At 38.2% G+C, this 17,976-nt stretch overlaps 1 protein-coding gene across 1 annotated transcript; it reads right to left on the reverse strand.

The window, feature by feature from the left end:
* Positions 1 to 10,056: 10,056 nt before the first annotated feature.
* LOC127679743 (zinc finger protein 665-like) lies at positions 10,057 to 17,336 on the reverse strand. Its single transcript, XM_052175387.1, has 4 exons — positions 17,286 to 17,336; positions 13,553 to 13,679; positions 10,188 to 12,665; positions 10,057 to 10,103 (listed from the first exon to the last, which is right to left on the reverse strand). The coding sequence occupies exons 1-4, from the start codon at positions 17,313 to 17,315 to the stop codon at positions 10,057 to 10,059; spliced, it is 2,682 nt and encodes an 893-aa protein (XP_052031347.1). The 5' UTR covers positions 17,316 to 17,336.
* Between the last annotated feature and the right edge of the window lie 640 nt (positions 17,337 to 17,976).

A 17,976-nucleotide genomic window follows, 5' to 3' on the forward strand; every position in this document is an offset into this window, starting at 1 on the left:
CAATATTTTACTGTTCATATATCCCCTAGTAGCTTCCTATGACCTAACTATTTTACTTCCAAACCTTGCCAGCACAGGACACACCACTGATCTGATCATAGCCTCAGGTTGCCTAACTCTGTCCCTCCCACTAGAAGCCCTGAGGACTGACTATCCAGACTGGTGACAATATTCTACCAGTACCATCAGAGTCCAATGAGGAGAAGCACCTGAGAGCTGATAGTGGCCAAGATGGAAGTTTGCTTAGCTGTCTCTCCTTTGTTGTCCTTTCTGTTTCAAGAAGTATTGAAAGTAGGAAATCCAGAATAGAGGGGAGGGAGTGCTATAAGTAGTGTGCTAATAAAACTCAGGGCCCTACTTCCTGTTTTCATGTAAGCCTCTCTTTTCTGCTGGTCCTCTTGTGGTCCAGGAGTAATGTTCTCATCTGATCTCCCTTTGCCTAAAAATGAAACCTGGTACCAGGGCATCAACCTCCCCCACTGGGAGTGTGGCTTTTTTCTGTGTATTTTCTCCCATATGATCTCACAAAGTCCAGGCTGTCCAGGAACTCACCATGTAGCCAACTATGTTCTTGAACTTCTGATCATTCTGTTTCTATCTCCTCAATATGCGATATGGGTGTGTGCCACATGACCCTGCTTAGGATACTAACTTTTTCTCTAGCTCTCAGATCAAGATAGTTATCCACCTACCATACAGTTAAGGGTTGGTGTCCAGAAAGAAGGCTAGATCAAAGGCCGTGTTGCAATATCCCAGGACTGTGGAGCTCGATTAATGGATTAGGAATCTTCCAATATAAGTTTGATGACCTGATCTCAAAACCGAGGTGGATTCCAAGAGTATATAATCCTATGGGGAGGTGAAAGACTGAAATAGAGGAATTCCAAAGCTTAAGGGCAACATAACCAGGCATACAAATTGGAAGAACAACAAAGAAACACAACTCTTCAAGGTGTAAGATAAGGACCTACACCCAATGAGGTCTTCAGGATTTGACATGCATGCCATGGCATGTGTGCAATATATCCACACAAATGCAGTGTCTCACCATGGTACTCACTGAAAAATGTGTCTTATGTTGAATGTGCTCTCTCCTTGATCTCAGTGGAAGGATTCTCTTGAGGTCCCAGGTATCTTCATGCTCCTTTCTTGGTCCAGGTCTAGAAACTGGTTGACCCACTATCAAAATGAAGGATATAGTGGGAAGCTGACAGGTAAGATCCTCATGAGAAACATATTTGACAGGTGTTTCTCCCATGCCTTGTGTGCTCTATGTTGCAGAATATTAAATTTGAGTTTTGACATGTGACATGTGGCTAGGCAGTTGATAGTGCACATACTATTTGTGGTGGTTTGAATGAACATATTGTCTGTGGTCTCTGTGAAGGTGTCGCCTTGGAGGAATAATCCCACTGGATGTGAGCTTCTGGAGTTAAAAGACTCCCTCTTCTGAGTGCATTTATTCTGCATCCTTTTTGTGGATCTCTATATGAACCCTCAGCTCTCAGCTTCCAGCTCAGCTGCCAACCTCCACGATGTGCCATTCTCCGTGGGCTTTAATCTTCAGAAACCATATAAAACCTCATTCTCTAAGTTGCCTTGATCATGCTGTTTTACCATAGTAGTACCATAACTAAGACAAACCTCTATATCAGAGGGCTGGCACTGGATCACCCATAATCAGTGGCATACAGATGACTTTAACTCTGACGCAGAGAACTGAACACATCTCTCTAGATTCTCTAGACACTTTTGTACATGTTTGCACATACAGATCTTTTTGCAAGTTCCAGTTTCAGGCTGGAGAAATGGTTGCTGAAAAGAAAATGGTTGCTTTTTGAGAGGTACTAGGTACAATTCGCATCAACTATATTGTGGCTCATGAAATTTTGTAACTCTAGGTGCAGGAAATTTGATACTCTCTTCTGGGCTTCATGGGCACAAGCATGCACAAGATGCACAGGCTGAAATATATGTCACCCAAACACCTGTATATTTAAAAGAACACAAAATAAAGATACTTTTTCTTAATTAATGCCAGATTCATAGATGAAAATAAAGCAAGTGGGAAAGTGAACTATTCAGAGGTATTTGCTTTTTGTGTGTGTTGTCTTTAGTTTTTCTGAGATCAAGATGTCCTGGATCATCAAGACTTAGCCTGTGGGTACAAAGAATGCAGGTGTGTACCGTATTTCCCTGCTAAGTATGTGTTCCTTTCTTTGTTTGTAAGTTTCTTACCTTTGAGTTGTGTTGTTTTGTGACTCCAGCTCATGAAGCTTTAGAAAAGACTGTCTTGTCTTTAACACTTCATGAGGTAACCGGTGAAGCCTGGTCATACGGCTGTAAAACGTTAATGCCCCAAATATCAAATATAAAGCCGTATTTCACGTATTTTCTCAAATTTTCCATTTATTTACTTGTGTAGAATATTGTACCTTTTACTTAGGAAACAATTTTTTTCTCACTGGGGGCTGAAGACATGTCTAGGTAATTAGGAGTGCTTGCTGCTCTTAGAAGAACAGAGTTCTGTTCCAAAATCTACATGGTAGCTGACAATCATTCTTAATCCAGATTACGTAGAATCCAACACCCTCTTCTAGCCCATGTCCCGTGCACATACATAGAGGTGGAACACTAATACACATAAATAGAAATAATGATTGTTTGCTTAATACATTTTCTCATTATTAATATCCTGAGTAGAAAAATGAATGATTAGTTACTTATGCTTCAGGACAGGTAATTTAAGAAGAGTGAAATCCATACGGGAATGAACTATTGAGAAACTAAAGGGAAAATTTGTCCTTTAAAGGCTTTTTCTGTCTCTGTGTATTATTAAAAGATTGCCCATATGCCAAAGTGAACAAGTGAAAGTCAGCAGACAACCCTGAGGAGTCAGTTCTCTTCTCTATGCCAGCCATGGGCATCAAACCTGCTGGAACCATGTTGACAGTATAGGAATTCTTTTTTCAATTCCCCTCACTTCATCTGGGGAAACTCTGTCCTCATTATTGTACCTCCCAATATTTGTCTCCTTTTGTTGCTGGCAGCCATCATTCTTTCACTATCTATGAATTTAAGTAGACAAGGCACTGTATATAACTGGAGTCTAGCAAAATCTCTCCTTCATTGATGGGCTTATTTCACAGTACATAAACTTGATAAGTTTGATCCATGAAATAATGTGTCAGAATTTCTTAATAATTTTATTTCCTGGAAGAATATGTTTCTTAAGAATACAGACAGATGTGGTAGACTAGATAATAATAAGAGTATAGCACACAATTTTTTGTAAGAACTTCTTTCCTATTTGGAGGCTAGATAATATTCTATTGTATGACAGGCTAGTCCATACTTCGTTTAACCTGCATTTGTTTTATTTAACTTTATGTCGTTTTATATCCTACAGATTTTTTTTTTTGGTAGAAGCCAATGTTGATGTTGACATTCTAATCCTCCAGCATGATCCTCTTCATTGCTGAGACTAAAGTTTTAGGTGTGGGCCACTTCACAAGATTACTTTTAAGTTACTTTTTTTGGTGTTTGTGTCTCTTCTGAATTCATTATGTAGCATGCAGTGCAACATTATTTACTTCTTCTAAAATAAGTGTTCTGTGATGCTGTTCTAGAAATTTACATTTTGGCCCACCCTAAGGTTCTCCTCTGCCTAGCTCTTTTCTGGCTCTAGCATGTCAACCTAAACAGGGAGAGAACAGAGTGGTTTCAGAAATACTCCTCCCAAGATTGTGACCTTGACTATACTGTGTGACATTCAGAGCTGGTGAAGTGTACATTGCAGTGCATTTAGAATTACAACAAGACCACTGACTGATAAGCAGTATTTCAGTTCACCTATCTATGGCCACAACTATCCAGGGTGCTGCAAATTTTACTCCTGTAGTGTCTAAAGGCTTTATCAACATGATCTCCTGACTGGGATCTCTGTCCATCAACAAGAAAGAGGAAGGAAACCAGAAATATAGCATAGGTATTAGGATCTCTGGAGTTTGGGGACAACCTGATCTACAGAACAAATTTCAGGATAGTCAGGAGTTCAGAGAGAAACTTTAGCCCAGAAATCTCATGACTGGTGTCACTCTGTCCTTCCAAAGCACAGTGAGTGTGCTTTTCTCCTGCATTTCCTAGGCTGCCTATTGGAACCTAGAATTCTCACTTTTATGATCATCCTTTAGCTGCAAACTTCTTTATTGACTGGATGCTTTGATTCCTCCAAGAAAGGGAACAAAATACTCTCAGGAGCAGTAAACAAGAAAATGTATGGAACAGAGACTGAAGTAAAGGCCACACAGAGACAACCTTACCTGGGGATTCATACTATAAATAGTCACCAAACCCCTTATGGATGACAAGTATTGCATACCAAATGGAGAATTCCATTGTTGTCTCTAGAGGGGTCCTGCAAGAGCCTTACACATACAGAGGCAGATGTTGGCAGCCAACCATTGGTCTGGACATGGGGTCACGAATGGAGGAGTTGGAGGGTGGTTCAGAGGCGCTAAAGGGGTCTAGAGCTCCATGGGAAGAAAAATGATGTCAGCCACCCAGAAGTCTCAGGACTCCCTGGGTGTAAAGCATCAACCAATGGGTACAGAGGTTTCCATCCAAAAATGTGGTAGAGGGATGCTTTGTTGGGCATCAGTGGAAGGAGTGGTCCTTGGTTAGATGAAGGCTCAATAGATGCCCCCAACAAAGGGAAATAGATGAAGGGGATTGTGGGAGTGGTTCAGATGGAGGGGCATAAACTTGGAGGCAGGGAGTCAGAGGAGGGGTTGGGGGTTTTCAGGGAGGTGGGAAACTGCCAGGAGCCATTCTTACATAGATCTCAACACCTCCTCCTTTCAGCCATCTTACATGCTCAAGCCTGCCTTAAGAAGGAAAATTTTGGCTTTCAGGTATGCAAATATCAAGGTGGTCAGCACATATAGAGCTCATGTTGGTTAGAATAAACAGTTCATTTGCAGTTAGGTTACTATAGCAATCTCTTTCCACTTCAGCTCCTCATGATCATTTTAGTTTGCCAGCTTCCTGAAGCCAGCCATCTTTGTCATGAGATTCCAAGAGATAATTCTGAGAGACTACTTCCTAGAGACAATGTTAACAGACAGTGCTTGTCCCCTGAGAGACTGTTCCCCGAAGACAATGTTTGCCCCCTCATACCCCTCCCTACATCCTTACTTTCCTTCATTTTGCTGTGTGTAAAATAATAAAATTTGACAGCTTGATCAGAATACTGGCTTGCTGTCCATCTCTTGCGTCTGTGGAACCCCATTCTCTACCTAGGTGGTCCAGGGACGTTGTAGACTGCCCCTGGACCACCTAGGTAAAGAATGTGGGTTGGAACACTCCTGTGCCCAACAGGGAGGCACCTGTGAAGTCATCAAGGAGAGAACTCTGTGCTACACTTTGGGAAGGGCCCTTCGTCACAGCTCCAGGAGCAGATAGGTCAAGGATTGGTTGTCCCGCTGGTGTTCAGCCAGGAAATAATCATCATGGAACAGGTCATGGAAGGTAATAGAAGGGACAAGCATCCACTCAGAAATCCCTGCTCATTTCAGGGCTTAAAGAATCTCTCAAGACATGAGGGGCCAGTTGTTTGTTTGTTTCTTTACTTGTTTGTTGACAGTGTTTCTCTGCATAGCCCTGGCTGTCCTGGAACCCACTCAATACACCAGGCTGGCCTCAAACTCAGAAATCTGCCTGCCTCTGCCTCCCAGAGCACTGGGATCAGGTGGAGGGGCATATACTTGGAGACAGGGTAGGAGGAGGGGTTGGAGGTTTTCAGGGAGATGGGAAACTGGGAAAGGTTTTACCATTTAAAATGTAATAAAGTTTATATTCGATAAAATGGAAAAAATAAACTATATATATACTCATTGGGGAAAAAAAAAACAATTTGAAAACAGAATCTTGTGTGTTCACAAGCAGATTCCAGAAGAGAGAATCAGAACTACTACTTTCACAAAAGAGACCCTCATGGCCTGAACTGTACTCCCCATGTTCGAAACCTTTGTGTACAAGGTCTAAACTCCACAGAACTTGCCAGTGTCTGGAGGCCAAGAAGTTAGGAAGATAAACATCTGGCTCTGCTCCAGTAACATTGCTGTTCTTCTAAACAGGGGAATTCAGCAAAGTACAATTAGAAAGAGATTGTATGGGAACCTGTGAGAAGGTGGCTATTTAGAAGAAAGGAAGAGACCTTCAGATGCAAGACTCTCTGTGCCTGACATTGGACATTAACCTCTAGAAGTAGGAGCTGTTACATTTCTCTTGGGTAATCATTGCAGTCTCTGAACTTGTGTCTTAACCCAGGTAGACAAATGGAGCTACTTCAGGCCCACTGTCCTTGGTCAAAACTGCTTGAGACTAGATCAACTTTAGTGTTTAGTATTTTTAAACATTTACATACATAATGAGACATCTTTGCATGAGGACCAAATTCAAACACATGATTCTTATGTGTTTTGTACACATGCATATGTGGGAGAGAGAGTCTAAAACAAGAGCTAATACGATGGTTCTTCAGGTAAAAGTGCTTAAAGCACAATCTTAGTCATGCGAATTTTGTTCCATAGACCCTCTAGGTGGAAGGAGAGAGTCACATTTTACAAGTCATCCTCTGATCTCTAATCTCATGCCCATACACTCAAAGAATCAGAATGATTGAAAAATAGACAGACAGGCATATAGAAAGATGACAGCACTGACAAAAACAACAAAATCAAGCCCCCCCCCCCTTTTTTTAAGGAGGACAGGCTCTTGGACCCAGAGGAATTCAAGCTCATATTGCAAGGAAAGAATAGACAGGACCATGAATATGAGTAGTCACAGTGTGTCTACCGTATAGAAGCAGGGAGAGGTGCACAGTGGTGTTCAGCTTACTTTCTACTTGGCCCAAGCCCACAGCTCACTGTTTGGTGCTGTATACATCTAGATTATCTGTTCTACTCTCAGCTGGAGTTCTGAGGAAATTTGCTCATAGACATGTCTAGTCACATGTTACATAACTTGGCTTATTCATTTATTTTATAATTCACTTATTTAGAGACAGTCTCACTGTGGAGTCTTGCCTGGAACACCCTATGTAAACCAGGTTGGCCTTGAACACAGACATCTACCTTCTTCTAGCCCCAAGACCTGGATAAAGATAATATACCACCATCACTGCCTGCTTCTATTTTTGATAGGATTTCACAAGCAGCCCTGGCTGACTTCCTACTCACTGTCTCTCTGAGGTTAATTTTTAACTTCTGTTCCTGCTGCCTCACTTCCTTAAGTGCTAGGTTTACATTCTAATGCTGGCATGTGGGGAGTGCAGGGCATTGAACTCTGAACTTTCTACATTCTACAAAAGGATTACCCATAGTCAGGACCATAAAGCTGCCTCATTTTCTATTTTACAGATCTGGATACATGCAATTGCAGTGATTTTGTGAAACAAACTGTGCCTCTATATGCTATTTCATTGGAGTCTCATATGGATCACATGAGGCAAGGAAAAGCTATTGCATTACCAGAGCCTATGCAATGGGACACTCCCCACACAAGGACCCAGAGTTCTGATCTAGTCATTTGGAGATGAAGACCTGCTGGCCACCTCCCAGTCTAGAGGGGGTTGAAAGGAAACAGAGCAGGGTTCTACTGTGGATTTGAAGACTGATGGTGTGTGGACGTTCTAACTTTCTAACTATACTGAATGTTGATAACTTCTAAAAATTTCCTAAAACATTTTGCTCATTCTGAGGGTTAAAAGGTGCTGGTTCAGGCAATTACCACCTGTAGCCTAACAGCAAGGGTCTAAGCAGTGTAGCCTCTGTTTTATCTACCCAGGAATTGCAGGGTTCAAACTTACAGCCTGCTAGTTGAAGTTGAAAGAAAGGGGGTACTTTGAAAAGTGATTTTAGTGTTTATTTCTAAGTTGTAAAAAGTTTCCTATGAAAGTTCGCTAAGAAAAAGGGAAAATGTAGAAGGATCTTGAGCTGGACAAGAGAAATTTGTGTTCCTAACTTTTCTCTCAGCACTTACACAACTTTCATAATACGTGATCACATGGCATGTAGTCTTAAAACACAACAAGAAATGGTACCAAAATGGTCTGTAGTATGAGCCAATAGGTAGCATTGTTCTGAGTTTTATTGGAATTTGTATCAATCTAATGCTATTAAAGAGTTTAGAGACATGCACTTACACAGCACAATATGGATGTCTATCCCTGAAAATGACAAAGCCATATTTTTGTTTATAGTTTGATAGACTTTTCTCTCATATTCCTAAGAATTCATGAAAGACATATTTATTATTGAAACTCCCAAATCATTTTCATATGGGCAGACTCACTGAGAGTTAAAAGATTGATTTCTCAGTCCTAAGACCTTTTGAAATACATGTTTTCATTTGCTCTTAATCAAGTCGTGATACAGAGTCATTTCACCTTCCACAGGAATTGTTATTCACACACTTAAAATCACTAGTATTAAGTTCATGTTATACACTTGTAGAAAATTTTAGTGTCTCACTCTTATGTTTCATGAGAGCCTTTTCCTGGGATATACAACATATATTCATCTAAGCATCCCAAGCAGAAACTGAAAACAACCAAGTCAAACTGGATTAATCAATGAGCTTCATTGAATTTACTTACAGGACTATGGGGAAGGACTTGTTGACCCAAGCACAAGGGACTCATAGTTGTTACCTGAAACTTGAAACCAGCATTTGATAGAGATTATGAATACTGGATACTGTAGGAATTATTTTTTTTTGAGACAAGGTTTCTCTTTGTATACCAGCCTGGCCTGGAACTGAGATATCTGTCTCTGCTCCCAAAGTGAAGAGATTAAAGGCATGCAGCACTACTGTCCAGTCCTGTAGGCATCTCTATAGGATAAAGAACATCCTATTTGGGTGGCTCAGTGTATCAAATCCTCTTTTAAGTTTGTCAGAAATCCTTTATGTGAATTAAATGTAAAGAATTCTGTCATCATTATTAAATAGTTTAAAAGGTGTATTTAACACCTTAATTTTTTTTCCTTTTGAACCCTTTATTTTAGATGGAAGGAAAGTGTCCAAAAATATTCTTCTGCCTTCCCCACTTGGTCTTTATCTTATAATATTTGAGGTTGAACAAGTATGACTTTCCTATATTGTCACATTTTCAGAGTATTTCCCTGCAGAAATAGGTTACATTATCTAAGATTGGAACATTGTGTGAAGGATTTCACAAGTTTTGCATACTTATAATATTTCTCTAGTATAGAACCTCTTGTGGTAAAGAGTCTTGATAAAACATTTGGCATATTTTTTGTTCTTCTTTTACGGTAGAAACATTTTCCTCAGTATAAATATTCAGGTGTTTTTTTCAGAACTGAAAGGAAGTCAAAGGAATTTTCAGTCATTGCATTGCATTTGTGAGATTTCTCTTGTACATGTATTGCCTGTAGCATAGAGCCAGAAGTCAAATCAAGTGTTTTTACCACCACTGCATTTGAAACATTTCTGTCATGTACATATTTTCAGAAAAATTCTAAAATGTCCATCGTTGCTAAAGGATTTCCTCATTCATTACAATTTCTAATCTTACACTACTATAAAAATTGTCTGATGTTTTCTAAGACAGGGAATATGGGCAAAGCACTTGTTTGCTTCACTGCATTTGCGATTTCTCTCTTGTATGAACTCTCTGATAATTTCTAAGACTGCTACTGTGGATAAAGCAATTGTCACATTAAATACAATTAGAGTTTCTCTTTTTTATTTATTCTCTAACAAGTATGAAGTTTGCATTTTTTGGGTAAAGCATTTCTCCCATTCACTGCATTTGTAAGGTTTCTCTCCAGTATGAATTTGCTGATGACTTCTAAGAGTACTTTTGTCAGTAAAGCATTTGTCAAATTCACTGCATTTGTAAGGTTTCTCTCCTATATGAGTTCTATGATGAATTCTAAGACTACTTTTGTTAGTAAAGCATTTGTCACATTAACTGTATTTGTAAGGTTTCTCTCCTGTATGAATTCTCTGATGAATCCTAAGATAGGATTGTCAGGTAAAGCATTTATCACATTCCCTGCATTTGTAAGGTTTCTCTCCTGTATGAATTATCGGATGAATTCTAAGACTACTTTTGTCAGTAAAGCATTTGTCACATTCACTGCATTTGTAAGGTTTCTCACCTGTATGAATTCTCTGATGACTACAGAGAGTGCATTTTTGGGTAAAGCATTTGTCACATTCACTGCACTTGTAAGGTTTCTCTCCTGTATGAATTTTCTGATGAATTCTAAGATGACTTTTGACAGTAAAGCATTTGTCACATTCACTGCATTTGTAGGGTTTCTCTCCAGTATGAATTCGCTGATGACTATCAAGACTGCATTTTTGGGTAAAGCATTTGTCACATTCACTGCATTTGTAAGGTTTCTCTCGAGTATGAATTCGCTGATGAATCCTAAGATAGAATTGTCCGATAAAGCATTTGTCACATTCACTGCATTTGTAAGGTTTCTCTCCTGTATGAATTCTCTGATGAATCCTAAGATAGGATTGTCCGGTAAAGCATTTGTCACATTCACTGCATTTGTAAGGTTTCACTCCTGTATGAAATCTCTGATGAATCCTAAGATAGGATTGTCCGATAAAGCAATTGTCACATTCACTGCATTTGTAAGGTTTCTCTCCTGCATGAATTTTCTGATGAATTCTAAGATTACTTTTGACAGTAAAGCATTTGTCACATTCACTGCATTTGTAAGGTTTCTCTCCAGTATGAATTCGCTGATGACTATCAAGACTGCATTTTTGGGAAAAGCATTTGTCACATTCACTGCATTTGTAAGGTTTCTCTCGAGTATGAATTCGCTGATGAATCCTAAGATAGGATTGTCCGATAAAGCATTTGTCACATTCACTGCATTTGTAAGGTTTCTCTCCTGTATGAATTCTCTGATGAATCCTAAGATAGGATTGTCCGGTAAAGCATTTGTCACATTCACTGCATTTGTAAGGTTTCTCTCCTGTATGAATTCTCTGATGAATCCTAAGATAGGATTGTCCAGTAAAGCATTTGTCACATTCACTGCATTTGTAAGATTTCTCTCCTGTATGAATTCTCTGATGACTACGGAGAGTGCATTTTTGGGTAAAGCATTTGTCACATTCACTGCATTTGTAAGGTTTCTCTCCTGCATGAATTTTCTGATGAATTCTAAGACTACTTTTGACAGTAAAGCATTTGTCACATTCACTGCATTTGTAAGGTTTCTCTCGAGTATGAATTCTCTGATGACTATCAAGACTGCATTTTTGGGTAAAGCATTTGTCACATTCACTGCATTTGTAAGGTTTCTCTCGAGTATGAATTCGCTGATGAATATCAAGACTGCATTTTTGGGTAAAACATTTGTCACATTCACTGCATTTGTAAGGTTTCTCTCCTGTATGAATTCTCTGATGAATCCTAAGATAGGATTGTCCGGTAAAGCATTTGTCACATTCACTGCATTTGTAAGGTTTCTCTCCTGTATGAATTCTCTGATGAATCCTAAGATAGGATTGCCCGGTAAAGCATTTGTCACATTCACTGCATTTGTAGGGTTTCTCTCCTGTATGAATTCTCTGATGAATCCTAAGATAGGATTGTCCGGGAAAGCATTTGTCACATTCACTGCATTTGTAAAGTTTCTCTCCTGTATGAATTCTCTGATGAATCCTAAGATAGGATTGTCCGGTAAAGCATTTGTCACATTCACTGCATTTGTAAGATTTCTCTCCTGTATGAATTCTCTGATGACTACGGAGAGTGCACTTTTGGGTAAAGCATTTGTCACATTCACTACATTTGTAAGGTTTCTCTCCTGTATGAATTTTCTGATGAATTCTAAGTCTACTTTTGACAGTAAAGCATTTGTCACATTCACTGCATTTGTAAGGTTTCTCTCCAGTATGAATTCGCTGATGACTATCAAGACTGCATTTTTGGGTAAAGCATTTGTCACATTCACTGCATTTGTAAGGTTTCTCACCTGCATGAATTTTCTGATGAATTCTAAGACTACTTTTGCCAGTAAAGCATTTGTCACATTCACTGCATTTGTAAGGTTTCTCTCCTGTATGAATTCGCTGATGACATTGCAGACTGCCTTTTTGGGTAAAGCATTTGTCACATTCACTGCATTTGTAAGGTTTCTCTCCTGTATGAATTCTATGATGAATTCTAAGAATGCCTCTGTATGCAAAGCATTTGTCACATTGACTACATTTGTAAAGCTTCTTACCATTATTGTTTGGTTTCAGCATCAGTTTATGTTTAGATACAAAACCCTTATGAAAATCTGGATTGTTGTTTTCTTTCTTCCCTATGTGTATTTCGTGATGTAGATTATTTATAGAGCACTCATTTAAGTACTTTATACAGTCTTTATATTTGGAAACTTCTCTGGTTTTCCCAATTTTAAGTCTTTTCAGGTTTGAGGATTGAAGTGAGGCATCTCTGTGGTTAGTTTTATCAGGTATACTTTGGGTGGATTCATTATTCATTTTGCTGAGCTCATTACATTTATAAGACTTCTCTTGCATATTCACATGTTCATGGACATTGCACTCTGTGTCTTGATCTAAGACCTTCCGATGTCTTCCATGTATGAGATGATTTTCTGAAAAGATACAAATAAAGATGGCAGGGATTATTGTATTGAGGAAAAATATATTCAGTAATGCATGTTTGCTGATATTTCAAGTTAATTAGACATCAAGAAATCACGCTCTCAAAGCAGCTTTTTTCTTTTTCCATAATGATTACTTGGATCCTTAGAAAAACCACAATTCTGATCTACATCCACAGAGAGGAAATGATAATACCCTTCTAAATGTTTTACAAACAGCACTTTGCAGAAACTAGGACAAACAATGTGATCGATCAGTACTGAACTTTCACAAAGTAGATATCTGATCAATGTATGCAGACCACCTAGCACTAGGGATAACTAGATGGTGAGAGGCAAGTGGAAGAGAATAAACATTAAAATACTTTGTCATCAGAAGCTGATCACCAAAATCATAGAAGGAAACATCCCCACCTTAAAGTAACAGAGGACCATAAACATAAAATAACCCTATAAAACAACAAATAGATTGGAGCAGAATAGAAAATCCTCTCATCACATGTATAAAGAAGAGTTAAAGTAATAGTAATTTTATTTGCTGAAATTATTATGTGTATAGAAATATAATTCCTTGTTCTCAACATTTAATTTTCTTAAAATTGGAAATTTCCAATTAATTTTTGGAAACTTTTGAATTGGAAATTTCAATTAAAGTTATATAAGAGGAATAGAAAGATATCAAAGAATACAGCACTGGATATATACTCTTCAAAAGAAATCAGAACCGAGAGGGAAATCCCATGAAAAATTTGTGATTCTAACCAGAATAACCACTTCCTTATTCTAGTGGTCTCTTGACATTTCAGAGAGTTTACATAAACAGAATGTAAGGAAATTCAAATAAAGATTCAGGAATTCAAAAAGGAGTGTAATCTTACCCAAAAACAATAGATTGTTGAAATTGTCCATCATTACATCTATGTACAATGACCGTTGACCAAAATTGAGACATTCCCATTCCTCCAGTGAGAAGTTCAAAGACACATCATTGAAGGTTAACAAACCCTGAAATGGAAAACTACTTAAATGCTACTGGACAATATTGTTTTCCTATGCACTTGCTGTGACTTCAGTCTCATGGGTTTGGAGGTGAACCAGGGATCTAGGGGCATAATGTGTACATAAAAACATGCAGATGAACAATTATATAATTAAAAGTCTCAGAATAATAATAAACACATCAATACAACCCTTCCGGTTTTCCCTATGTAACACCATATGTTTCAGGGAAGAGGAAGCAGAGTAGATTAACCATTATTCCTTCTAAAGAAAAGAAGCAAACAAAATTGAAAAACAATTTTTTCCAAGCAAACTGACACAAGAAACAAGCTAGAGTAGGCATTCTAATATAGAATAAAATTGACTTTCAATCAAAATACATCAAAATGTTGAGGAAGCATAACATTCCATACTCATGAAAGAAAAAACATCTGACAAGATGAACTCACAATTTTCATAATCTATGTTCCAAAAGCAAGGACACCCACATTTGTAAAAGAAACTTTACAAAAGCTCAAGGCACACATTTAAGATGACACAATAACAGTAGGAGACTTCAACACCATACTTGCACCAATGGACAGATCATGGAAACAGAAACTAAACTGACATAGTGAAACTAACAGAAGTTATAAACCAAATGGATTTAACAGACATCTAATGAGCATTTCAGAATAAAACAAACAAACAAACAAAATACCTTCCTATGTCTCATGGTATGTTCTCCAAAAATTAATCATATAATCAGAAACAAAAAAAAATAAGATCAGATGGCACGTGAAAATTGCAATAATCCTATGCATCCTGTCACAACCAAAACAACAGAAAGCCCACATACACATGGAAAATCAACAACTCTCTCCTCAATAATAATGAACTCAGGCAAGAATATAGAAAAAAAATGACTTTTGAGAATTTAACAAAAATGAAGGAATAGCACACCCAAACTTATTGGCGACAATGACAACAGTGCTAAGAGGAAAATTCATAGCTCTCGGTGCATTCTTAAAGAAACTGGAGAGATCATACACTACCAGCTTGACAGCATATCTGAGAGCTCTAATACAAAAAGAATCAAACACTCCCAAGGGGAATATAAGTGAGGAAATAATGAAACTCAGAGATGAAGTCAACCAAGTAGAAACACAGAAAATATACAAAGAATCAACAAAATGGGGAGCTGATTTTCTTTGAGAAAATTGAAAAGATGGATAAACCCTCAGTCAGCCTAACTAAAGGGCAAAGAGACAGATTCCAAATTAACAAAATAAGGAATGAAAAAGGAAACATAACAACAAAAATAGAGGAAATTTAAAAATAAGCATGAGATCCTATAACAAAAGACTATATTCATCAAAACTTGAAAATTCAGTTGAAATAGGTTGTCTAGACAGGTACCAAGGTCAAGGAGGATCAATTAGGATCAGACAAACCATCTAAACAGTCCCCAAATCACAAAACAAATAGAAGCAGTCATTACAATCTCCCAAACAAAAAACAAAAAACAAAAAAAGGTCCAGGCCAGATGGGTTTAACAACACTACCAAACAAAATCCAGGACCACATCAAAATGATCATTCAGCATGATCAAGAAGGCTTCATCCCAGGGATGCAGGGGATGGGTCAATATACAAAAATCCATCAACATAATACACTGTATCAACAAACTCAAAGAAAATACAAAATGACCATCTCATTAGCTGCTTAAAAAAGCTTTTGACAAAATACAACATCCATACTTGTTTTAAATCCTGGAAATATCAGAAATTCAATGCCCATAATGAAACATAATAAAAGCAATATACAGCAAACCTATAGCCAACATCAAATTAAATGGAGAGAAACTTGAAGCACTCCAATTAAAATCAAGGAATGAAAAAGGAAACATAACAACAGAAATAGAGGAAATTTAAAAATAAGCATGAGTCAAGGCTGTCCACTCTCTCACTGAAAAGATAATAGAAGTCTTCAGAAGATGGAAAGATCTCCCATTCTCAAGATTGACAGGAATAATAGAGGAAAAATGGACATCTTACCAAAATCAATCTATAGATTCAATGCAATATCCATCAAAATTCTGAATCAGTTCTTCATAGAGATAGAGCAATTTCCAAAGGCCAGCATAAAGAATGGAAACAGGCAACCTCAGGAGATAGGAGGTTGGGGGGACCTTCCAGAATGCAGAGACCTGTGAGGTGAAAGAATCTCAGGACTCAAAGGGAGGAACCTTAGATGAAATGCATGACAGTAGGGAGAAGGAACTTATATAGCCCACCTCCAGCAGGAATACAGGGTACCCAGTGAGGGAGGAGGTTGCCATCCTACAGTCAAAACTCTGAGTTTTGTTCTATATTTGTTCCTGTCTGAAAGAACAGCAGGGATGGAAATGGAGTCTGAGAAACAGAAGGTCCAGTAACAGGCCCAAAGTGGGATCCATCCCAAGGGGATGTCCCAAGGTCTGACACTAATACTGAAGCTATAGAGTGCTCACAAAAAGGGACCTTAGCATGACTGCCCTCCAGAAGACCCAACAAGCAGCTGAAAGAGTCAGATGCAGATATTTGCACCTAACCAATGGACAGAAGCTGCTGATCACTTTGGTTAAATTAGGGAAATGTTGGAAGAATCTGAGTAGGAGGACAATCCTGTAGGAGGACCAGCAGTCTCAATTAAGCTGGTCCCCTGAGATTTCTCAAACACTGGACGAACCAAGCAGCATAAACCAGATGCTATGAAGCCCCCAACACATATATAGAAGAGGAGGGCTGGGGCTGGGTTCAATCAGAGAAGAGGAACTTAATCCTCAAAAGACTAGAGGCACCAGGGAGTCTAGAGGTCTGGTTGGGTGGAGGGTGAGGGTGGGGAGTGTGGGAGAAGGAATGGAATGGGGACCACTCAGATGGTGGATAGGGAGTATAGAGGAATGAAATCTGGAGTGTAAAAAATAAATAAGTAAAAGACAAAAAAGTTGTAAAATTAAAAAAAAAAAAAGAAAAGAACACTGCAATCTGCATCTGCTCACAAACACAGAACTGTTATGGCAAAAGAGAGACACTCTTTCCTCTTTCTGCCATCATCTGTTCCTCTAGTGATCTAATATATTTGCTATTAGGATTCAAGACAGTGAGGCTCTTATAGTTTTATCCTTCTACAAATTGTTCTCTTTCATTCATTGCTCAGCGACATGAGTATCCACATATTTCAATACCCACAATCACAAGTTTTTGTCTGGAACCCTAACAATCTTTGAAAAGCAACTTCTGTGACAAATGAGACTTTCCTTCCACAGTAATATAAGAGTACACAGCTCCATCCAATGTAGAAATTAGCTATTCATAAGAGTTTTTTAGAATCATTTACAATAGATTCTCTTTGAAACCTTCAGTCTTTAGTCCATGGAATTTGAATGGTCTAACAGGAGAAAATTCAGTGAAAATAGTATGGTGTTATTTATGTGAAAGTCTTAAACATTAAATTTTCTTTATGCCACAAGAAAATGAAGATCTTAGAAAATAAGCCCTTTAGATAACATGATCACATTTAGATAATAAAACTTTTGAATGGTTTGAATGATAAAGAGATTTCTAAAACAAATGTAGACAGCACACTGACCTGTGGAGTGTTTACCAAAGGAGCACTCATTCTTTTTGTTGTTGTTCTCCAAGTTTCAAATGTTGGGACTCCTCTTGAAATTTCACAGGGTTTGAAAAGCACAAAGATGAAATTAATACAACCCATTATAGACAATGCTAAAGCACATAAAAATACATTAAAAGCAAACTGATACCAGACATGAGATCATGGAGTGACAATGTAGTGTGGAAAGGAATATGAGTATAATCTGAGGCCTCTTTCTAACTTCAGCCTGCACCAGACAGAAAGAGAGAGCACATGCATACCTGCTGTAAAGCACTATTACTCAAGAGTTATTTCTGAGGACTCATCTTCCTGGGTCTAGACTAAAGGACAAAAGGCTAGTGACTACCATGATTGATGCCTACAAATGAATGGCATTTCATTAGCCATCATTCTAGAATATGATATCTAACACTTTAATGAGATTCTACTCCATTTTACCAGGTAGATACAGTATATCTTCTTTCCATGTGTATCTGTTGTCTTGAAATACAAAGATTCTATCTGCCAAATATCATGGCTTTTCAAGGAGAATAAATTACCATCAGATTTAGTTATAGACCTTTTCATCATCATCATCATCATCATCATCATCTAAGGCTTTCGAGTGATCATGAGATTGCAGTTATATTTCCATCTTATTTCTCCTTTCAATATGGCCCTGCAT

Source organism: Apodemus sylvaticus, chromosome 3 (genome assembly GCF_947179515.1).
Source record: "Apodemus sylvaticus chromosome 3, mApoSyl1.1, whole genome shotgun sequence".
Taxonomy (NCBI): Eukaryota; Metazoa; Chordata; class Mammalia; order Rodentia; family Muridae; genus Apodemus; species Apodemus sylvaticus.

Excerpts from the sequence above, each read along its gene's own strand:
- LOC127679743 (XM_052175387.1), bottom strand. The coding sequence starts at position 17,315 with ATGAGTGCTCCTTTGGTAAACACTCCACAG. Across the intron at positions 13,680-17,285 it reads CTTTGGTAAACACTCCACAG|GGTTTGTTAACCTTCAATGA; the intron begins GTCAGTGTGCTG and ends TTTCCATTTCAG. Across the intron at positions 10,104-10,187 it reads TCATCAGAGAATTCATACAG|GAGAGAAACCTTACAAATGC; the intron begins GTGAGAAACCTT and ends TAATTCATACAG.